This window comes from Rhineura floridana, chromosome 3, assembly GCF_030035675.1.
Source record: "Rhineura floridana isolate rRhiFlo1 chromosome 3, rRhiFlo1.hap2, whole genome shotgun sequence".
Taxonomy (NCBI): Eukaryota; Metazoa; Chordata; class Lepidosauria; order Squamata; family Rhineuridae; genus Rhineura; species Rhineura floridana.
The window spans coordinates 144,569,551-144,594,124 of NC_084482.1; the positions used below are offsets into that span (position 1 = coordinate 144,569,551).

The 24,574-nt window shown below is 43.0% G+C and overlaps 2 protein-coding genes across 9 annotated transcripts in view; one reads left to right on the forward strand and one right to left on the reverse strand.

The window, feature by feature from the left end:
- Positions 1–5,539, forward strand: part of TMEM40 (transmembrane protein 40) — a 30,985-nt gene extending 25,446 nt beyond the window's left edge. For all 8 annotated transcript variants that reach the window (XM_061618214.1, XM_061618213.1, XM_061618218.1 and 5 more), the window contains 4 exons: positions 1,410–1,481; positions 1,564–1,638; positions 2,072–2,134; positions 3,959–5,539. In XM_061618214.1, the coding sequence (XP_061474198.1) occupies positions 1,410–1,481; positions 1,564–1,638; positions 2,072–2,134; positions 3,959–3,978 (230 nt within the window). In that variant the 3' untranslated portion in view covers positions 3,979–5,539. The remainder of the gene's footprint in view (positions 1–1,409; positions 1,482–1,563; positions 1,639–2,071; positions 2,135–3,958) is intronic.
- Positions 5,540–11,335: 5,796 nt separating this feature from the next.
- Positions 11,336–24,574, reverse strand: part of TKT (transketolase) — a 39,652-nt gene continuing 26,413 nt past the window's right edge. Inside the window, exons 8-14 of the mRNA XM_061618209.1 lie at positions 23,804–23,968; positions 22,392–22,548; positions 18,813–18,943; positions 16,670–16,753; positions 15,941–16,034; positions 13,025–13,147; positions 11,336–11,673 (exon numbers count right to left, since the gene is read on the reverse strand). Coding sequence (XP_061474193.1) covers positions 11,486–11,673; positions 13,025–13,147; positions 15,941–16,034; positions 16,670–16,753; positions 18,813–18,943; positions 22,392–22,548; positions 23,804–23,968 — 942 coding nt within the window. The 3' untranslated portion in view covers positions 11,336–11,485. The remainder of the gene's footprint in view (positions 11,674–13,024; positions 13,148–15,940; positions 16,035–16,669; positions 16,754–18,812; positions 18,944–22,391; positions 22,549–23,803; positions 23,969–24,574) is intronic.

Below are 24,574 nucleotides of genomic sequence, written 5' to 3' on the forward strand. Positions count from 1 at the left end.
GCTCCTTGGGACTATGCAGCTTGCCCACGGCTGCACAGGTGGCAGGGCACGTAACCCCTGAGCCACTCACTGTGGTAGTGATCTTTAGCTGGCCCTTGACATCCAGGAGACACGAGCGGGGATTTGAACTCACAGACTCTGGACTCCCAGCCAGGCTCTCCTCCCCACTGTGAAGGAAAGGTGGGATATAAATGCAATAATAATTAAATAAATACATTTCAGCTGCAGTATGTGGACCCCATCCTCAGCCAACCTGCTGAGCTTTTAATATAATAATAATAATAATAATAATAATAATAATAATAATAATAATAATAATAATAATAATAGTAATAATATGGTTGTGGTGGGGGTGCTATATTGTGAAGACAAAAGGGTAGATAGATCGAGGAGGGGGTTCTTTTAGGCTTTGGGATGATTATCAGAACTGAATGCTTGGTTAGCGTGCACTTGGGGAATGAGAATGGAGCTGAAAACAGATCACCACACGCATACACAAAAACACCTGCCTCTCCTGCATGTATTCAGGCACGTGGGGGGGGGGGACCCTCAACTGCCACAGTGTCTTGGAGAGAAAGATTGGGGGGTGGAATGTAGGTGGAAGAAAGGGAGGATGCTGGCACCCACATTTAGCCTTGGGTGGTGAGCAAGTCCTGAGCATTCTCATTGCTCCTTGGCTCCATCTGGGTGGCCCCACAAATAAGAATAATTTTTAAAAGGAGGTGGCAGCAAAGCAGGAGCTAAGAAAGGCAGGCAGGCAGGCAGCCAGGACTGAAGGGGGAAAGCAGCCTTTCCTTGCAGCCTTGCTTCTGTTGCTGCACAAAAAGCCCTCTCTCCTCATTTTGAGTAAGGGAGTCATCAGCAGCAGCAGTGTGAGGAGACAGGAATTGGTGATAGTAATCCCCTCTTCTTCCTGGTAGCTCTATTCTCAGCCTCCTTTGGTGCCTGCCACATGTTTTATAGGCAGACGCCTACCCTCGCCACGCCTGAAAGATGCTTTGCCACTTCAGCAAAAGTCCTCCCCTCTTATTTGGAGCAAGGGGGAGGTGTAGTCTGCAATGGCAGTGGGGGAGCATCCAGGGAATGAAGACATTTAAAAAAAACACCATTTATTTACTGTTCATGGCCCCCCTGGATTACTTTGCAAGTCCCCTTAGAGTCCCAGGCCCCAGGTTGAGAATCACTGGTCTAAACTATGCAGACAATCAGATTGCCCCCCATCGACCCACATACGCATTCCAAAAGCAGATGAGTTTCACTGGTACAGGAACATTTATTTATTTATTTGTTGCACTTGTATACAGCCCCATAGCCGAAGTTCTCTGGGCAGTTTACAGCAATCATTTGGAAACTGCAGCCAATAAGCGCACTGAGTTTGATTCTGTGATGTCATTTCTCTCTCTTTTCAGACGAATTCTTCCATTTTGTCATTCTTTGTTTTGCCGCTGGAACCTTATTGGTTTGCTATTACAAATATAAAGGTACATAAACATTGGAATGTGTTGATTTTATTTTGGTAAGACAGAGAACACAGTGTAATACATACATACTATTTTTTGTTAGACTGGACCGTTTCCCTTGGTATTGGCTTGATGACCTTTGCGGCCTTAGAAACAACCGGCATATATTTTGGTCTAGGTAAGTGTTTTCTGTGTACTGTACCATGTTAGAGAGTAAAATAAGCCGCTTTGTACAGTAGGGCCCTGCTTTTCGGCGTTCCGCTTCTTGGCATTCTGCTAATACGACAGTTTTCAATTACAGAAGGGCCCCACTCATACAGTGCTTGTTCTGCTTTTTTGGTGTTTTTTGGGTGTCGGGCACCATTTTTTTGTCGGTGTTCCACTTTTTGGCGATTTTTGCTTTTAGGCGGGGTTCTGGACCCTAACCCGCCGTACAAGTGGGGCCCTACTGTATTTGCATCTAGGGCTTCACTTCTGAAGATCTCAATATTAGTGGAACCATACTAGTTTGATATGTGCATGTTGCAGTTTGAGTTGTGGCAGAGATGTGATGTTGTCCATTTCTTTCTTGCTTCTGTGCGCATAACCATTTGCCTTTTGTTTTCCAATAGTGTACCGCATTCGAAGTATCTTGGAAGGTTTTATCCCCCTGCTTCAGAGAGTCAAAATGCCTGGTAATACATACTGCACTCTTGCTGTGTCTTTATTTATTCTTGTGGAATATTTTAAGGACAGTATATAGATTTAATAGCTTTTTAATTTTGGAAACTTATTGGTTCATCCTGAGAAGAAGGTCTTGGGATCAAAAGACATGTATTAATGCAGCTCCAAAGATTGTCAGGTCTGCTTGCCACATTGCATAGATCCAAAGTCCCATCTGGCTTTAGGTTTTGAGAACTTTTGTAAAATGTCTTCCCTTCCCGCTTATGTTGATGTGGCCCGGCTGGCAGCCTTAGCAGCATTTGAAGAGGGGCTGGGAGCTTCCATTTTAATGTTCCAAAGAGAAGCTTTTAGACCCAGCTGCCTGGACTGAAGGGCCCAGGACAGGTGTCAGCACTTGTGGGGTCTGCTGGGGCTGTGGGACCCAGGCTCCTGCCACAGGATGCCAGAGGCTATCAGTCCTGCAAAGTCCCACCAACTGCTAGTGTTAAATATGGCACAATAGGCTCAAGGGACAGGGCAAGCAAGTGTAGATACGTTAAGAAAGGAGTTCTCCTGGCCTATCTTCCTCATACAGCACCTCATACAACTATCGGAGCAAGGTAGGTAGGTGTGTGTGTGGTGTGTGTGTGGTGTGTGTGTGGTGTGTGTGTGGTGTGTGTGTGGTGTGTGTGTGTGTGTGGTGTGTGTGTGGTGTGTGTGTGGTGTGTGTGTGTGAGACTTGTTATATGAAAAGGTTGATTTGAACCCCTCTGAAGTACTTTGACTAAAAAAGGCCAGTTTAGAGGATCTTGTACTTAAAAGAATCTTACAAAACATGCACACGCACACACAAACATCCACACTCCTTTCTTGTTCAATTCACACTGAAAAATTGGGCTCTTAAATCTAAAGGGTCACAGTATAATTCTAGAAGGATTTTTAATTTAAAACCAGACTCCTACTGTAATCAATATTTCTAGTTCAAGCTGTTGTGGCATTGTGTCTGAGGATGCGAGTTGTACATTCCCTGTGGCAAACTTATTAAATCACAGCATGATTCCCTCAGCCTCAGGTCCTGTCAGAATTTTTTAAGGGGAGTATTTGGCTTAACTTGACAAATACTGTGACAGTGTATGGGAAGTACTTTGAACATCTGGAATGTGTTAGAGAGCCACCCTATGATGTAATTGTAATGGGTAGTGTTGGGCTAGGACTGGGGAGGTCCAGGTATGAAATTCCATGGAGCTGAATTGTTACTTCAGTGTAGCCTACCTCACAGACTTCTTGTGAGAATAAAAAAAGGAAGTGGGAGACCCCCTATACGCTGACCTAATGTCCTTAGAGAAAGAGTAGTCACAGCATGGACCTACTCTTGTTTTGAACCAGTGCTGGCTGGTGCTTATTGGGACTGGTAGGGCAGAAGGCTGGGATGTCAACAGAACCAGAGCCAATAATGGGCAGAGCCAACTAATTATAACTTTGCCCCCTTCCCTGCTGAGTTCTAAAGGGACAAAACTGAGATTAGACCTGACAGCCAGGACCCCCACGGTCTGATTATAAGTCAGTTGGCTGGCAGGTGAGGGCTGACTAATAGTAGACTGAGGCCTCCTTTGCTCTAATGAACCTGCCTCTGCTGCTTTCAACATGTACTTAAGCACCAAATGCCATGTTACTGATTGATAGTACATACATTCACTGTCTTATTTCTAAAATCCCTGCTTGTGTTGAACATCAAATTAAATGTTCATCACATAGACCTCTAAACGCTAATTTTTTCTAGAACACGGACTAACGCATGAACAGATCCTTCAAAATAATTTTACTGATGAGTTTCTCTCTCCTTTGTTGGGGCATAGGTTTGAGAAAGGTGAACTAAATGGAAGAGGTCAAGAATGCTGGGCAAATCCTGTTCTAACAAGGTGTTTAAAAGGCTACTGTGGCTAATAGAAGATAATGCGTTAGCAGTACAAATGGGGAATTTCCTCAGCTGGAGAGAAGAATGCTGCTGCGGTGGCTCCTTTGCCTCCTTTATGTATGCTGTGGCAAATGAAATGTATGTGTAAAAGTTTCCTTCCTTCCGGTGATCATTGGGTCTATGGTTAGCTGGCCCACTGCCTTCTGCATGAACAAATATCAGTATTTTTCACACTCTGTTTTGTATTCTACTGTGCACCAGGTTTCACAAACACCAAACATTATTGCTCTTCTCACTGTCTAAAATCACCACTACCCCTCACCTGGCCAGGAGGAAGTTCCTGTCTATGGAATATGACTACCTGATGAACACTGCTTTTACATGTTCCACGAGCCAGCTCATATTACATGATGAGTAGCAAGTGCAGTAGCTTCAAGATAATTTTCTCAAGCCATTTGTGACTGTGTGGAGAAAGTCAGCCAATCTACATTGTAATCGCTCCACATGAACATCCCCATTCTGTGCCAACACGTGGAACCATTTGAAGTGACTTCCACATGGCAGCCTTGATGCCCAGTGCCATTATTGTTGGGCAACTTCTACCGCTGCCCTAGGCAGGCTCTCTCCCCTCATTGTCCCCATCATCCATTTGCTTACCCAGCCCCACTGCAGGGTTTGCCAGTCCTCCAGAACGAAGACCTGTTTCTTGCTAACACATGGGATAAGCTATAGAAAAAGTTATGCTACATAATTCAAATAATGGGCAATCGTAATGCCCACATCGTAAGAGTGTTATTTAATGGTAGACTTAGACAAACCTTTTTTATGGGCCCAATTTCCCCATCTCTTCAAAGAGCAGCCTTCTGTTGCTCCTGCGGTTATCTGGAATGAAGTGAGTGGGACATCAAACACAATGCCATGCACTACATCTGGTGCACAATTCAGTGCACCTTTATCAGTGTACTGTGTGTTTTGGTAAGGCATACTTAGGCAAGGGCTTGGTAGTGCAAATCTGTGGTAGGGAGCAAAGTATTTATATTGCTAGATGAAAGCTGTAAGAACCCTGAAGTGTGTACAATGCACCTGACTTGCTTTTGTTCATTGATGTTTAATGACTTTTGGCAGGGGTTATTTTCTCTTTTGGCCATTTGCCCAAGGCTGGAGCTTCAGGACCTCTTCCAACCTTCGCTCTTGATAATTTTGCAATTTTTTTTTAAAATCAGGGGATTTTTTGTGACAAGGAATTTTGTGAAAAGTGAATACAAGTTCAAAGGGGAAAAAGTAAACTATATTTGGAAGATCTGATAAGACTGTTACTTCTAACTGGTAAGAATCATACACAATGTAGCTGAAATCTAGACAAATATGTTGAAACAAATGCTTTGTAAACTAACAGCTATCACACAGGAGAATAGCAAATATATTAAAAAGACATATCTAAAATTAGGAGGTGGGGGTAAATACTTGAAATTGTTAATGTAATCCAGCTATTAAACTAACAATATTTTAAGTTCAACTAAAACATTTGTCAAATGAATGACTAGAAAGAAAAATGGTTTACACAACCCAAATTTATGTCATTTTTGCTCCATTTCCTGAACTATGTCTGAATAGTATCTGTTAGTGCTGCATTGTCACATTGATAAATGTATGAAATTATATTGTTGATGTTGGCAAGTAACAGATTTCATATTCCTTGATGTTTGTGAATTATCCTACCTCGAAAGGTGTCATATACTGTCACTTAGAATGAAAAGTCCACTTGAGAACAAATTTCTGCTGCAAATGCAGAACGGCACTTTATCCAGTTGCACTTGATGCCCATGCACACTTTACTGCTGAGATCAGACTGCACTGTGCTTTCTTTGTGGAGGAGGGAAAAGTTGTATTGTATGGGGAAATAATTCTTTGCCTACTTCTTTAGGTGGGAAAATGGTAAGCTCCTAAAGGCAAGCCAGACCCAGCTACCAAACACTAGATTCATGTCTAGGAAGGACTGTAGTTCAGCAGCAGGGCAATTGCTTTGCATGTCCCAGATTCAAGCCCTGGAATCTCCAAGTCTAGAGAATGTTGTGATCAAAATCATGGAAAGCTGCTGCTAGTCAGTGTAGACAATACTGAACTAAATGGACCAATGGTCTGACTGTATAAGGCAACTTCCGATGCTTGAGGTTGCTGAAAGACACATTCTGGTTCCAGTGCCCCTTTGGCAAACTATACTGGGAGACAATAGAAGCCATGCTTATAGGCCTTCCCCCTGCCCAAACACATGCAGACACAAATGCGCTGCAGCTAAGTAGGTCTTCCTTTGGATGGGAGACCATTTGAAAGCAATATGCAAGCGTCTATGAACTTTGCAGATGAAGAACAGGATATAAGTGTAATGGAGCTGCTAACTTCTCTTCCTCTCTGTTTGATTTCCCCATGCACTTGAGATGGCATGCTCCACTTTGCTCCAAGCATAGATGGTTGAACAGGCTAATAATAGATCATAAAACGCAGAAAAGCCCAAGAACACACGGTCTGTGAGTACTGTTTACTCGAAATCAGTAATGGCTGAGCCAGGAACTCTGTCCACGTATTCCAACTCAGTCAGCATGGCTTTCAAGCAAGGACCAAGGAACAGAGAAATAGGGCTCTTCGCCTTTTAAAACTAATGCATTGGTTGCTCTCTCAGCATGAAGCACAGGGAGGGGAAACCTCTGGCTCTCTGGTGGTTACTAGACTCCCAACTCACCTCAACTCCAGTTAGCATGCAGAGATAAAGACTGACTGGTAGGAAAGGGACACCAGAAAATACAAGCAGAAGCAGCTGGAGAATAGGTGGGGAGGAAGAGCATGAAAGAAACACTCCCCCCCCCAATTCTTGGTTGAAAATACATGGGAATGTTTCACCTGAACCTGATTTGGGAAGCAGGGAGATGAACTAAATTCTTCACTACCTTTTCCGTGTGATATGAAAAATATTTCTGGACAAGCTTTTGTATGCAGATTCTTCACAATACCACACATACCAGTTCTTAGTGTTGTGTGGTGCAATGGGAAGGGCAGAAGGGGTTGGGATGTCAAAGCACTATATTCAAATCCTTCTGGTCAGCCATAAAATTCACTCCATGGCCTAACCTACTCTCCCAGGCTTAAGGAATAGAGAATGATAAAGCAGACGTGTTTGATGAAGGCTCTGCAGTGCTGAATTTACAACCAAATATAATCAAAAACACGATTACAACAAGACTACTAGCAAGTCTAATCATCTGTCCTGGTTATGCCTTGTTATACCTGCTGACCTTTGTGTATGAGACTCCAGAGATACTACCAACCGGAAGAGTGTAGCGGAGGAGTTTCAGAGGAATTCAGAGCGTGGGCTACTACAAGGAGATAAAGGAGATTAGAAGAAAGGATTCCAGCAACAGCAACAACAGGAATAATCACAGCTGAGTTGGATAATAGCAGCTGGTGAAAGCTGGACACTCTTCTAGTATATCATAGTGGGAGAGTTTATGTCTGAGCGAGAGAGTGAACTAGATACAACATACGACATAGTATAACAAAGGCAAGTAAGCTCTGGCGAGGATACAGAACGGCTGTGAAGAGAAGAAGAGAAGGAGGTGCCAAGTATCTAACAATAACAGTAATACGGACAGTAATACTGACAGTAATAATAACATCACCCATCGCTAGAAAAGAAGTTTACCAAGAATATTACAGGAGACTTGAACTTTGTTTGTCTTGGGCTGCGGCAGCTTGGTTGTTGGCCCTGCTTCTGGAACTCCCTGCTCTTTGCAGGATTATGGCTAAGGCCTGATTTAGGACTAGGAATTGGGTCTTGACTCAGCACTTTAGTGGTCCTAATGTGTTTTATATTGGCCTTCTAGCAGTGTGTTGTTTTTCAGAATGAAGTTTTTTAAGAACAAAGTCTTTGCTTGCTTGTTTTAGAACAACAGGATGTGTTTTCAACATAAGGGGGAAGAGAGGGGAATTCAGGGGGCTGCCATTAGGGTTATAGAAGGCCTATTAGGGGAGAGGGGTTTGCAATAGAGTGCTGGTTGCCCCTAAGCTGTCTCCCTGTTTAAATAGCCTGGATAGCCATGGTGACAGTCCCCTCAGGTTGAAATTGCTGCTTGTGAATGCCAGGTCGGTGAATGGTAAAACAACGGCCATTCAGGACTTGATCCTGGATGAGCACGCCGACCTGGCTTGTATTACTGAGACCTGGTTGGATGAGGCTGAGGGGGTTAATCTCTCTCAGCTGTGCCCACCAGGTTTCTCTGTGCAGCAGCAGGCAAGACCTGCGGGGCGGGGAGGTGGAGTTGCAGTGGTCTATCGTGATACTATCTCCCTGTCCAGGTGCCCTATCCCACAGTGTCCAGGGTGTGAGTGTATGTATCTGAAGCTGGGTGGCCGGGACAGAATAGGGATTCTGTTGGTATACCGCCCACCCCGCTGCTCAGCAGTCTCCCTTCCTGAGCTAGCCGGGGTGGTCTCGGGGTTGATGTTGGAGTCCCCTCAGCTTGTGGTGCTGGGGGACTTCAACATCCATGCTGAGACCACCCTGTTGGGAGTGGCTCAGGACTTCATGGCCTCCATGACAACCATGGGTCTGTCCCAGGTAGTATCTGGTCCCACCCATGTCGCTGGCCACACCCTGGACCTTGTTTTCTGTGTGGAGGGGGTTGATGGTGATCTTGGTGTGGAGGAACTCTCTGTGGTTCCTTTGTCATGGACAGATCACTACCTGGTGGGGTTTAGACTCACTGGGACTCGGATCCTCTGCAGGGGTGGGGGACCGATTAGGATGGTCAGCCCCAGGAGGCTGATGGATCTGGATGGTTTCCTGATGGCTCTTGGGGATTTTCCTGTCACCTCGGCAGGCGATTCTGTTGAAGGTCTGGTCGACCTTTGGAATGGGGAAATGGCCAGGGTGGTGGACACGATCGCTCCTGAGCATCCCCTCTCACGAAGCGGAGCCAAACCAGCTCCTTGGTTTACCAAGGAGCTGGTGGTGATGAAACGCATGAGATGGAGACTAGAGCGACATTAGCAGAAGACTTGAAGTGAGTCTGACCGAACATGGGCTAGAGCCTCCTTGAAGGCCTACTCCATGGCAATGCGGGCAGCAAAGAATCTTTCTTTTCTGCCACCATTGCATCTGCAAGGAGCCATCCAGCGGAGCAGTTTCGAGTGGTCAGAGGCCATTTACATTCTGGCCCTCGTGAGGGCAATATGGACCACTCAACAGCCCGCTGTCAAGAGTTTGCATGACACTTTGCAGATAAAATCACTCAGATTCATTCCGACTTAGACGCTAGAATTGATACAGTTCCAGGGGATGTAATTTTGGCTTCTGTCTGTCCAGTAATGATGGATTCTTTTCAATTTGTTCGACCCAAGGACGTGGACAAGATTCTTGGAGAGACAAGGACCACCACGGCTGCTTGACCCTTGCCCTTCCTGGCTTATAAGAAGTGCTAGAGAAGGTCTGGCTGAGTGGGTACAGAGAGTGGTTAATGCCTCCTTATGTCAAGGCAGAATGCCAGGTTGCCTAAAGGAGGCAGTGGTAAGACCTTTGTTAAAAAAGCCCTCCCTGGACCCCTCTATAATGGACAATTACCGGCCAGTGTCTAATATTCCATTCTTGCGGAAGGTAATAGAGCGTGTGGTGGCCTCCCAGCTCCAGGGATTCTTGGATGAAACAGAGTATCTAGATCCATTTCAGTCTGGTTTCAGGCCTGGTTATGGGACGGAGATAGCTTTGGTCACCTTGGTGGACGACCTACGCAGAGAGCGGGACAGGGGGAGTGTGTCCCTGTCGGTTCTTTTGGACCTCTCAGCGGCTTTTGATACCATCGACCATGGTATTCTTCTGGGTCGCCTTGCGGGGATGGGACTCGGGGGCACTGTTTTGCAGTGGCTCCATTCCTTCCTGGAGGGACGAACCCAGAAGGTGGTGCTGGGGAATTCCTGTTCGACCCCTTGGCTGCTCGTCTGCGGGGTCCCTCAGGGTTGTTTTGTCCCCTATGCTATTTAACATCTACATGAAACCGCTGGGAGAGGTTGTCTGCGGGTTTGGGGTTCGGTGCCATCAATATGCTGATGACACCCAACTCTGTTTCTCCTTTCCACCTACATCCAAGGAAACTGTCTCTGTTTTAAACCAGTGCCTGGCATCAGTGGTGGACTGGATGGGGGCAAACAAATTGAGGCTTAATCCAGATAAGACAGAGGTGCTCCTGGCCAGTCATAAGGTGAATCAGGGAATAGGGATACAGCTGGTGCTGGATGGGGTTACACTCCCCCTGAAGATACAGGTCCTCAGTTTGGGTGTGCTCCTGGACTCAGCTTTAAACCTGGAATCCTAGGTTTCTGCAGTAGCCAGGAGTGCTTTTGCACAGTTGAGACTAGTGCGCCAACTGCGCCCGTTCCTTGAGCTGTCTGATTTGGCCACGGTGACACATGCCTTAATTACATCCCGCTTAGAATACTGTAACGCGCTCTACGTGGGGCTGCCTCTGAAGACTGTTCGGAAACTTCAGCTGGTTCAACGTGCTGCAGCCAGCTTGTTAACTGGAACTGGTTACAGGGACCATACAACTCCCCTGTTAAAAAAGCTCCACTGGTTGCCAGTCTGTTTCCGAACACAATTCAGAGTGCTGGTGATGACCTATAAAGCCCTATATGGCTTAGGTCCAGGCTATCTATCAGACCATATCTCCCTGTATGAACCTGCCCGGGCCCTGAGATCTTCAGGAGAGGCCCTTCTCTCAATACCCATGCCCTCTCAAGTACGACTGGTGGGGACGCGTGAGAGGGCCTTCTCGGTGGCTGCCCCTAGGCTGTGGAATTCCCTTCCTAGGGAGGTAAGAATGACCCCCTCCTTGCAGTCCTTCTGGCGTCAAGCAAAGACTTTCCTATTTCAACAAGCTTTTGGTACTGATGGATGCTAAAGTTAGGACTGCCGGGACCTGCACTGCTAATGCCAAATATCATTGTTTTAAATTGGCTTTGATCCTCTTTTAGCTATAAGTATGAATGGTTTTAATATTGGATATAGTTTAATCCTATTTTAATGTAGATTTTGTATGTTTTAATTATATGTGTTTTTATCTGGAAGCCGCCACAAGTTCCAGTGTTGGAAGGATGGTGGGATATAAGTAAATAAATAAATAATAATAATAATAAAAGTATACTCACAATGGCAGTTCACTTGGATATACTGTATCTGTTCTATGCCTTGTGCAACAGGCTTCTCAGCATGTAGGATTCCAAATATCCCTTCATTACAGTTCAAAACTCTTGTTGGCAAAATAATCAAACATGATTTTCTCCCACAATGTTTACTTTTATTCAAACTCTTTCATTAAAACTCTCTGCATATAATTTCAAGCATGTTTCAGTGCAATTACAGTATTCTCATTTTTTAAACCCTCCTTATTCCAATACACTGCTCCAGAACACAATGTGATTCAAGCTACTCTGCATTTCTTGATTTGGACACTGCCACCTTCACAGCCTGGATGATGCCATCCTTATCAATGCCAAACATCTTAAGCAGCTCGGCTGATTTTCCACTTCTTGGTATGTGGGACACAGCCAAGCGAGTGACTGTGATCCCTGGCTCTCCAACCACAGCAGCAGAGACAGCTTCTCCAATGCCACCTAAGGAAAAATGATACATAAAGGATGATAAATTAAGACTAACAAGCTTTATTGCTTTGTAAGCAGCTTAATGCAGCTATTAAAAAAAAATATACAGTTCGGAGGGATTGGAAAGGTTGCAGAGTTGCTTGCCCATGAGAGGCTTTTGCCTAGTTTTTCTTCTAAGAAGATTAGTGCCTTCTAGGCCCAATCTTGACAGATGATGTCCAAAAATCTACACAGGACATTTAGGTACAGAAGGTGACCATGAAGGAACAGCGGACATAAAATAAAAAGTGATGCTTTCATTCACAATACTTCATTCCATTCTTCCTCCCATCTATTTTCCTTTCCTGCCCCTTCCACAGCAGGCCATCAGCATTCTGTGGACACTGAATGTGTTTATATTCCTCATTGGGTTTGGGGGGAAGTTCCTTAGGGATATTTTTTTGGTAAAGATTTATGTGTTTCTGGTAACACTGGGGTTCCCCCAAGCCTGCCAATACCTCCCTGTTATGTGTGGATGGTGCCATTTCGGCTACTTAGGCAACGGCACTCATACCTTAAACATCTGAACTAGAGGGAACAATGTCTTAGATATGTAGCCCTTCAGATGTTGCTGGACTACAACTACCTTTAGCCCCAACCAGCATGACCAATGGTCAGAAATGATGGGAGTTGCAGTCCAGTAATATCTGAAGAGCCACAGGCGCCCCATCTCTATCTTAGACCATATTATGAATTTGCTTTGAAAATTTTGCTTCCTTTAAAAAAAAAAAAAGGATTGTTGATGGGTGGTAATAAGGTTCTAAATTAGTGGATCTAATCAGGGCCCATGCATAACATGCCAATTCAGGCTCCCCATCTGGAAATTGAACCCTAGTCTCCTGAGTGACAGGTGGGGATAACTCACCACTAATTTAAAATTTAGAACCTTATTATCAATGGACAGCTCCACCACCACAGTGGGAAACACAACTGCAACACAGCAGTGCTTAACTTTGCAGGAGCACACCCCAAAAAGCTAGGGTCAAGCTCAAACTAGGATAGTCATGACAGAAATCCCTTCTTCATATCTATGGGTACTGTACCGTGTATGGGTGAAGATGAAAAACAGGAACCTGGAAAATAATCAGTGCCCATGTATTTACTATTATCATCATGATTATTTTATCATTATCATTGTCATTAATCAACTGCCTTCTACATATATGGCCCAAGGTGATGCACAATATATAATAAAAATATAGCTAAAAAATTTACAAAACTGCACAAAAAAAGCAGAAGAGGAATTTTAAAATAGAAAATGGACACATATAGCAGAGATGTGTACTGAATACACTTTGCTTTGTTATCAACTTTACTCGCCTACCTTCATAGTAATGATCTTCCACCGTGATAATTCTGCCTTTGGTTGCTCTTGCATTTTCAAGTATAGTTTTCTTATCCAGAGGTTTTATAGTGAATGGGTCAATCACTCTGATGGAAATTTTTTCTGGAGAAGAGGAACAGAAGCATGATTATGCAGCAGAGCATGTGACTCAACAGAACACAAGACAGGAAAACTAGCTAATTCCCAAATACACACTGGTTTAACATTTCAGACACATTAAAGCATCCCAACAAGGCTTTTGGAAACCACTGAATATCTGGTTCTAAGAATGATTAAAAACAAGCTTACTATTAACTATGTGTAAGCCCTTGTTTTCTCATTCCCTAGAATGAATGTACTCATGACCCACTTCCAAGGACTTTTACTTTACTGGGATAATCACTATCACAAAGCAAAGTATTCTGTTATATTGACACACAAAATATTGGGACAAGTGCTAATCTTATACATCATCTGCAATGCCTATTCCAGCTCACCAGGAAGGAACCGGAATATCCCTTGAATCTCTTGAGAGGGACAGGAAGCTTGTGGCCCTGCAGATGTTGATAGACTCCAACTCCCATCAGCCCCAGCTAGTATGGTCAACGGTCAGGAATGAGGTGAGCTGCAGTGGCTTTGTAAAGCACTGGCTTACACATGCAAGCTTGTCACTTGATTACTGCCACATCAACCGAGTCTTTCATGTGTGAATGAGCTGCAGTCACTTTAAGTGCAAGACTTCTTCCTGGAGTCAGTTCACACATTCAACTGCTTGTCATGAAATGTTCAGTTATCAAGCAACAACAATTTCAGCGACATATTTCCACATTCAAGTCCTCATTTCCTTTCCCTGAACTTTATTACCAATATTCCTTAGATCAGACATAAAGACACATCACTGTTAAGTATTTTGTCTGGGACAGATATAAACTAGCTTTATATACTATGTTGTGGCTCTGGGTTGGACAACCTAGACTCAGTATGCACAATGGTTGCTGGGTTTGTATGCCTGTTGAGGGGATATCAGTACCAAATATCATAATCGGAGCATAAACAGGCATTGCAAATGTGGCCTAATTTACAAAAGTCTTTGACAACCCCATGGGACCAGATATCACACTAATGTTCTACTGGATCCCATCTACCTTATCTGTTTTAAGCATTCTTAGAATAGTGAGAGGTTATGCAAATTTTATGCCATCAGTTCCCCCATCAGAAATCATTCTCTCTCACCTCTGATTGGCTATAATAACTGAAGGGCATATGTGAAAAATGAAACTTCCAGATCCAGTGAAGAATTAGACCCTAAGAAGCTTGCTTACAGAATATCTAAAGAACCAGTTATCACAAGTCTTAAGCTTCAGTCTTCTTAAAGCAGAGCTGCCTGTTAATTTATCCAATACAATAATTGCATCATTTTCTTAGTAATGTATTTTGTGATCTGTTCTTCTAATTAGGGTATTGTCTTGTGGGCTTTTGAATGGTGAGATTGCTTTATTCCACCAAAGGTTGTTTTGTGTTTATGTTGGAGAATGTCAATACACCTAGACTCAGACATGGCCTGGCACTTGCTGCTACCAGAGTGCTAAACCTTTTTAAAAAAAATTATTTATTTATTTATTATTTGCTTACTTACGAGATTTATATCCCGCCCTTCCTCCCAGTAGGAGCCCAGGGCGGCAAGCAAAAGCACTAAAAACACTCTAAAACATAATAAAATCAGACTTTAAAATATATGAAAACAAACATCGTTAAAAATATATGAAAACAAAACATCTTTAACAACATTTTTTTAAAAAAGCTTAAAAAATCTTTTTAAGAAAAAAGCTTTAAAGCAATTCCAACACAGACACCGACTGTGATAAAGTTTCTTCTTAAAAGGCTTGTTGAAAGAGGAAGGTGTGCAGTAGGTGCCAAAAAGATGGCGCCTGTCTGCTATTTAAGGAGTGGAATTCCAAAGCGTAGGTGCCGCTACACTAAAGGTCTGTTTCCTATGTTGTGCGGAATGGACCTCCTGATAAGATGGTATCTGCAGGAGGCCCTCACCTGCACAGTGCAGTGATCAACTGGGTATATAACTGTGTAAGACAGTCTTTCAATATAATGCGCAGTCAACACACATGTTTCAAGGAGAAAAATTAGTTATGATGAGAATGAACTACTGCCAGATAAGTAATCTGTAACTGAAAGTATTTATTATTTATTTATTATTTGATTTATATCCCGCCCTTCGTCCCAGCAGCAGCCCAGGGCGGCATCCTATTCCTATGTTTCAGGATAGGTGACATTCCATCCACTGTGAAACAAATCATCATTATTTTCCTTATACAGAAGAGTAGTGAAGCTCAGATTTACTCAACCAGGACTATCTAGTAAGGCCTGGTGAAGATGCAGTATTCCTTATCAGATAAGGAATATACTGCATGCTCATTTACTATTAATTTCTGTTCTTCCCTTTCATCCACTGTTTATATTGCACATGCATAGTGTTGCAAGACTGAACAGAGGCTAATTATTACCCCTAATCAGAGTTTATATTGAGTTTACCAAACCCAGTTAAAAGGGAATCTAGTTAAAGCTAGCAAATCTTAATAGTGAAGTTAAAGACATAATGATACACCACTGTTAAAGCAAAGCATGGAACCGAAGGGAAAATTCATGAGCAAGAGAGGAAGAAGGCTCATGCAAATCCATATCACGTTCCCAGTCTTTGAGTCAGATTTAGAAGTGTTACGGTTGCACCAGGGATAGGTTGTTAGAGATGAAGTGGAATTTGAACTCATATTGCCCAGGCTCCAAGAAAGGGTCTAGTATTTTGGTTATGCTTCCATGAAATTCCTTGCTTTCCCCCCTTACAGCCCTACTGTTCTTCCCTACAAGATGTCTAGCATACATTTTTCAGAACAGTATAATCACCTTTCTTCAGCTGCTCAGCTGCAGCCAGTGCCTCATGCAGAGTCACTCCTGCTCCAATAACTGTCACCTGGTCATCCTTGCTCTTGAATACCACCTGATAAGAAAATTAAAAATACAATTTAGAGATAGTTGTAGATTTACTGGTGAAACCTAGTAAAAACGGTAGTATTTAATTATTACTTTCTCATAGTTCAAGTATTTTAGCAACAAGGTGTTGGTATTAACCTTTAAAACCCTAAACGGTTTCGGCCCTGCTTACCTGAAAGAGCGCCTCCTTCGCCACCAACTATGCTGCCCAACTAGATCAGCCACACAAGGCCTTCTCTCAATCCCGCCAACCAAAACAGTTAGGTTGGTGGGTACTAGGGAGAGAGCCTTTTCTGTGGTGGCCCCCACTCTCTGGAACTCCCTCCCATGTGATCTCCGACATGCCCCTTCCCTAGACGTATTCCACAAGGCCCTGAAGACGTGGCTATTCCAACAGGCCTATGAGGTCCTTGGGACGGGTAAATCTCCATGATTTTGTCATCTGTCGTATGCTGCTAATATAACTGTTTTTATATGTATCGATGACTGTCCAATATTTTATTTATTGTTATTATGTGATTGCATTTGAAATTTTTGTATTTTATCTCATTTTAATGTACCGTCGCCCAGAGTGGCTAATTGCCAGATAGGCGACAAACAAATTAAATATTATTATTATTATTATTTTGAGATGGAGCTTACCTTGGCTTGCCCAACATGGAAGTCTTCATTGCTGCCATAAATCACAGTGTTTTCTGGACGACTGGTTCGTATGAAACATATGCCCTGTTTTCAAAATGAAGACAGCATGGATTGTAGCTCCCACTGTGGCCCATGAAATTAAACTTCAATTTTTTTAAAAAAAAATCAGTTGAAAAATTGAAAGACACAAATTACGTCTTGTAAGAAGACTGACTTTTTCTCAATTGTAACTGGACATTTTCTTGGATCCATTCAGGAAAACTATATAGCCTAGTCTTCTGGGTATTACACCACTTTACAATGCTAGTAGAATGCTTTAGAATGCATTTCACGTATATATGCTCTCCCACTTAAATAGTCTCTGGATAGGGACAGCTCAGGGGATCAGTGAAAAGGGTTCCAGCTTACTCTTCAACATTTTTTAAAAATATATTTTTTACAATTTGAATCCAGGAACAGGGAATGTTTTTGGCTCCGTGGGCCATCCTTATCTAATCGTAGCCTCATGGGGCAAATTTGACAGGTGGATACAGCCACTAGCCAGTATCACAATGACACTTTTAAGATCTGAAGTCAGGACTTGCAAAGAGCCCTGCAAGGTGCTTTAAAATGCCTGAGGTTATAGCTCTACCTGCAGCTGCTAATGCACAATCAGGAGCCTTAAAGTGTGCTTTCAACTGTGTATTGGTGAGAAAAAGCACTGTCTCACCAATAAAGCATCAGGTGTGGGGCAGGTGGGCGTGATGTGGGGAAAACAGCCTCACAGGCTAAGTGTGAACCCTTCACAGACCAAGTTTGGCCCATGGGCTGAAGATTCTCCACCCCTGATATAATCCTACAGCCACATTCTGAAATTGTGTAGTCTCATGTACATGCCAAGCAAATAATTACTATGTCACAGTTTTGTTGAATTACATTTAATAATAAGTTCCCATTTCCATTTGCTTTTAGTTACCCCTGCAAAATTGTGATGCGCTGAGAGGAGGGAAGTGTCTGCTTCCAAAAACGCAGGACACAGATATGTGTGTATGCTCCATTCAGAGCATGTGCAGAGATTGGGAAGTGAGACCAGCAGCCCTGCTCCTGTGCTTCTCCCCCCTGCCCCATGTGTTAAATGTATGTGGATTCAAGGTATGAATAGGGTTTATGTCTTCCAGAAGACTGAGGTAAAGGCATTCCCAGGGTATGGTTTGAAGGCACATAATACTACTGCCTAGATGAAGCTAAGCAGGTCTAGGTCTGGATGGGTGACCACCAGGAAATCACAGGGATTCCACCTTGGGTTCCATGGCAGAAGAAAAGTTGGGTATAAATGTAAGAAAAGTAGAAAGAAACTTTGACATATTCACAGTAACTGACATCCAAATTGGCTGTATTCCCCTCCGCAAAAGAATGCAGACTTCAAGTTTGTGGGATCTAATTTGTGTTTTACTTGAACGCCAAGATCCACCAATGCGAGCCAGATGCAAAAGACTTCCACTTAGAATTAGTGAATAAGGTGTCTCTCAGCAGCTGCCAAGCACACAAATCCATTCCTGGTTTTCATAAGCTCTTTACATTCAAGCAGTCTCCTTTATGTTGTTGCTAATGTTAAAACAGCTGGGAGTCAGAAAACTCCACGGCAAGTCACCCAGAGATCTACCAATAGATCCTGATCTTCCTTCTAGAAGATGTTCAGCACTTCCATCATTCTGACTACAGGTTCAGTATTCTTTTCAACACATAAAGATCACAATAACAAATCTCTGCACACCATTTTGAGAGAATCACTCTAAACCAGGGATGGGGAACCTTTTCAGCCCAGCAGGGTGGATCCTTATCTCCTCACCCCCACACAAACTTTGAGAGGTGGGCAGGACAAGTCACCTGTCAATCATCTGATGTCACAATGTGATTTACACCCATCTCCCAAATGCCTGGCAACCAGCTGCTAGTCGGGTGCTTGGGAAGCACTGGGCAAAGGCCAGGTCCCAATTTTACCTGCCCAACACCTGATGTCCGTATATGCCATCAGATGTAGGGCAGGTGGGCATGGCTTGCCTGAAACAGCCTGGCAGGCCAAATGGGGAGGTCTGGCAGGGCAGAGGTTCACCACCCCTGCTCTAAACCTTTAAAGTATGCACACTGCAGAAGAGTTGCAGACCTTTGTATTTGCAGCTAATTCTACTGCCTTTTCAGCGGCTACAGCATCACTAGGGTAAAATACGGTTGAATTGGGAATGGCACGGAACATGCACAGATCTTCCAGTCCCATCTGTGAGGGTCCATCTTCACCTAGAAAAAGAAGGTTGGGGTGGAGAAGACAAATATCAGCATCAAAAATAGAACCAAAGCCTCACCTTTATACTTCTTAAAGCAAAAAGCATCCAAAATAAATAAAAAGCACTCACGGAACATGTAAGACTACCTACCATCTTCTGCTTAAACTTGGAACCCTCTAATAGCAAAGAAAGAAGATAGAAGGAAACTAAAAAGAAAGAAAAAACTAGGGTTACAAAGAAAAATCAAGGAAAAATGCAGCCATAAGCAGTAACTAAAACAAGAAAGCAACAACTAAAACCACAATCACAGAGGCAAAAGGAGAAGAAAAAGGATATAGGAATATGCACATGAATACAGGATAAAATAAATTAAAAGCATCATTTCACACAGTGTAGCCAACAGGCAAAGAAATGCACAAGATGACAGAGCGTAGGCCCTAATTCCTGTGCAGACACAGAATTCAGGATACCATCAGAAGGCCCCGTCCTGGCAGGAGCCACATTAAGCTCATGGTGACATGGTTATTATATTTGTAGCCTATTTTTCAGCCAAAATGACTCTCAGTGGCTTACAATTGAAACCCACCCAGAGTTGCATTATAATTAGATATATGTTAGGGGGGTGTTGTAGTAGATGGGCACGGTTCAGATCCCTCCAGAGTAGTGGATGGACTTGTGTGCTGTTGGTGGAAAGGAGTGAAGAATTTGGAAGAAGCCAGTTAGAAGAAATGGGTGTATTTTTACCAGCTTCCACTTGGTTGAACTGAGTTGTAACATTGCCTGCTTCAAAAAGGAGCCAGAGGGAGTTCAAAAATACTGTTTGATTGTTTTCTTTTTTTAAAAAAAGGAAGTGTCTGCTTCCTCTTTCAATACAAGTGCCACACAAGACGTACTGAGTTCTACAGAAGTCATACAATGAATGGAAGGTAGCCACTTCCCTAAAAGTGTCAAAGCTATATAGGGCTGCCTTGTATCAAATCAGGCCAATAGCCTATTTAGCCAAAGACAGAAAAGCCGAGCGGGTTGTGCATCTCTAAGTTTTAAAAACTGGAGGGGGTAGGGTAGGTAGGCACATTTCTCTCAGCCTTGGAACTTGAGATCCCATTCCTCAAAATGGCAAGGAATGAACCTGGTGCTTCTTACAGTCAACCACACACTTCAGAAGCAGGTGATGGTCTCCTTTAAGACTTTACCCTGATGACTACAAGAGTTCTACTGAAATAAAATCTGAGCATGTGCAATAACCAAATGTGCATGCATCATTCTGTAAACAGTGATAAATTGTGGGCACTGAAACATGCAGGCACCTGCATTTAAACAAAGAACCCAGCAGTCCTTCATTCTATAGTAGAAGCAACTGGAAATTATTTGCCATTCAAGCTTCAACTGTCTACATTTCCAGTGCAAACTTTGTGTGCAGCACTTAAGTCAATAAGGAGCCTTCCACTGAGCTTCACAGAGGTCAGATGTAACCCCCTATTTTAGAGGACTTTTACACTAAACTGCTTGCAATTTTTACTAATTTTAAGTATGAAATCATTACTGTATGACATGCTTAATCAATAAACTATGGAGGATCAGTATTGCCCCCAAAGATGTGACAACTAGGGCCAAAGTTGATTTATGCCAACATCTGACACACAGAACACTATTCACAATGGCCTAATTTGCACATAACCTTAAGCAAAACGATGATTTAGCAAGAGTTAGGATACACACAGTGGAAATCACAGCCATTTCATCCCTCCCCTGGTCTTGCTGCACTAACAAGAGCTAAGCAGTGGTTTGGTTTAGTGTTACATGAGAACACGGGCTTGTGGTTTGTCTCCCCCAAACAAATCATGAGCTGTAACCAAGGTTTATCTCCTAACAGCAGAACTGGGGGAGGAACAAAGTGGCCATAATTTTCACTCTGGGTACTCACATGCTCCCATATTCTTGCTAAGCCGTAGTTTCACATAGTGTTATTTGCAAGCAAGCCATTATCTATATAGTAATAACAGAATAAAGACTTGATAAAAAGCTTGCTTTACTGTTTTAATTTTGTTTGGTATAGCCAGAGTGTCCTGAACATTAACACAATGGTAAAGTGAAATGGTCATTTGGAACTAAATGAGAATACACAGCCATTTCTAGCAGATGTTGGAACTTTACCATTGTGTTAACATGCAGGACACTCTGGCTATACCCAAAAAAGTTACATTTAAAATTCCATCTGTCTCCAAATGTATACATGGATTGCCTACTGTAGGCAGATTTACAATCTTGTGTTTTGAAAAGTACATTTTAGTCAAAGAAGCAGCACACCACCAGTTTTACAAGCCTCATTTCCAAAAACCAGAATTTGATACTTATGCAGCCCTGGGATCTCAAGGGAAGCTGCAACAGCAATCAGCGTGCTGTTGCTGCTGCAGCAGGCTGTGCATGTAGCTGTAAGCACCTTTAAGGTAGAAGGGAGAAAGGAAAGCTAAATATGCAATCTGACTTTGCATTGGCCCAGTCCCAGTTCCGAGGAGCTCAAGAATTAAGCACAGGATAGGACCAAGTTACTGCCTAAGAGTCTCCTGCTTATAGATCCAAAGGACTAGTTGGTAGACGTTTGGGAGAAAGAAGAATTATTACCATGTGGGGGTCTCTATAGTGCCACCTTTTGGATGCTTGCTCAGAGGCAATGATGACAGCCTCAAGGAAACCTACAGAATGGCATTCATACCTTTATGTCACACAAGAGTCTCTGCCTCCCCCAACCTGATGGTAAATAGACGGGCAGTCAATTTGCAGACAGGGGCTTCATGGTAAGACATACTTCTAACTACAGAGCCACACTTCATACAGGACTACACACCAGCTTTCCTCCACAAGCCTAGATAATCTCCGTAACGGGAAAATGCCCAAAGCCAAGATCGTATGTGGCAGCAGATACAATCACAAAGGCTTCTCTCTAGCAGAAGTCACCTTTGGAAAATGCAAATGGACCACTCTCAGTAGACTTAGTACCACTTTGTGGGTGCACCCTGGCTTACAGTCTTCCCTGCAGATAGCTAGGCTGCCTCAGCTTACTACATATTTGAATTGCAATAAAGACTAATCATTATATGGACAGATTGCATGAAACATGGCCTTTTCTTTCTAGAAGGAAGTCTTTGCACTCTAAAAGGATAGGGAAAGCATGTGGAATTTCTTTTGGGGTGCAGGAGAGTTCCCACATAAACACATTCACTTAGCATTGATAATGGCTAGATGAAAACCAGAAATTCATACAGATGCAAACATGAATCATATACCTTAGTTTTATGAACTGTCTATGTGTTTGCATCTAGGAGACTAAAGCTGCAATCCAATACATGTCTATTCAAAAGAAAGCTCTATTGAGTTCAATGGGACTTACTCCCTGGTAAGAGTGCATTGGATTGCAGCCTTATGCCGCAGACAACAGGCTGAATAAATTTAAAGATGCTTACCAATGGATACACCACAGTGAGATCCACAGAGATTGATGTTGCTCTCGGAAATGGCTGCCATGCGGATCTGATCATACGCCCTGGTGTAAAAGGTGGCAAAGGTACTGGCAAAGACAATGTTTCTATCGCGGGTGGCACAACCAACTGCGACACTCACCTGTGATGAAGGGGAGGGGGAAGCCAATGAATTCATTGCAGCACAGTGTGTATGTTATATTCTGAGGTATATAAGTATTTTAAGTCAATTACTGCTACATTTATTTCCTGCCTCATCTCCCAGGGAGGAGTTCAGGGCAGTATACATAGTTCTTCTCCTCCCCCTATTTTATCCTCACAACAACCCAGTGAGTTAGGTTAGGCTGGGAGAGAGTAAGTCGCTCAAGATCAGCTTCATAGCTGTTCAAACCCAGGGATCTGAACCTGGATCTTCATGCTCTTGGTCTGACACTCTAATTGCTACACCACACTGCCTCAGCTTTTGAATAATAGAGCTGGAGTGCATAGGGGAACGAGAAAGGAATTAATAGCTACATTAATGTAATTAACAGCTTCACTGGAGCCATCTTGCTGAATGTGAGCTGTGGTTTTGAACAATTCACCAATCTGCTGGCTGGTGTTTAGCCACATTATTTTTCCCTGTAATCTCTGGGTATATAGAGGGGTCTACTCAAGAAGAATCCACACATTAAGGAACTCTGACGCTAACCGTAGCTGTTCCTAGCAAGTGATCCTAACATACCCTTGTGCAGCACTAGCAGCCCAAGAAATCAGCATACTTCTCCTAAAAAGCTACTTCTCAGCACACCAAACACTTGGCAATCCTCTCATCAAATTCATTTCTTTTTAATAACTACCAGGCATTGATAATTCACAGCTTATAAGCAGTTCCAATGAAAGACTACAAGTTATTTTAAGGGGGGGGGAAGCTGGCCTTGTGCATATGTCTGCTAAGGGTGCAAGACCCATGCTTCGGCTCATAAAATCAGAATGGCTTGGTGGCAGCAGCCTGGCCCACAGAGCTTTGAAGTAGAGAATTTCTAGCAACTGTGAACTGGACAAAGGGAGAGAAGTATCATGCTGTAAAACAGGTGGGAGGGTAAGGGAAGGTGTGGTTAACAGGACTGGGGGGCTGATGGCACAATGAAAGGTGACTTTGAATCAACCTAACCATTGCTTGTTGCACCGCACCTAACAAATCTAAGCACATTTAAGTTTATTCTAACTTAATCAGAGGGTAGACCCACTTAACTAATGTAAGTCCATTCATTTCAATGGGTCTACTCTAACTTGGTTGGACACAACCCATTATATATAATGTAGAATGACAACACTTTAATCGTGGAGGCCAGAATTTATCTGAAAGGGCTACTTGTTTTGAAGTTCAAAACACTATATGCCACTCAAGAACTTACCATGTTTTGTTCAGCGATATAGCACTCAATGAAACGGCCAGGGTGTTCTTTTTTGAACAGCTCGGAGAAAGTAGAATTTTTTGTATCCCCATCCAAAGCAACCACACAGTCACAGGCATGGCCCAGTTTTGCAAGAGCCAGGCCATAAGCTTTGCGGGTAGCAAACTGTGACGAGGAAAAGGACATTGTGTTCAATTATTCTATCAAACTCTTCACTGTAAATCTTAGAAATAAAAACCTTAAAAAGTGAGCCTTAGACAAAAAATCCAAATGGCCAATATCACATAGAAGAGATTCAAAGAATCTCTAAATCCTTGTTTGTATGTTATAGCATAAAGGCACATTGATCCTTTATTCTTACAACCAATTTAATACTTCTAGCCAACATTTCAAATATTTACCATTCTGATCCTGAACATATATACTACTGAACAATCTATAAAATGTTCTTTCAATCCTATTTAACTTCACGCTTTCTGAAGTTGCGCTAGTACAAGGATGACCCCTAGTCATCAAGCACATCACAGTGGAAGCAGGAAGATACAGAGCAGGCCACAGGGGAAATTCTGCATCAGATCATCTTCATATAGGCACACCAAATTCATTGCTATCCTTTACTAACTAAAAGTTACTAATAGGAACAAAACCATTGCTTAAGTGGAAACCCAATACCATCCTTGTGTGAGTTTCTCCTTCTGTCTTGTTCAGGTGTAACACTGTTTGCTTTGCCACATTCCAAAAGTTTTAATAAGGTTTTCATCTTCAGGCTCA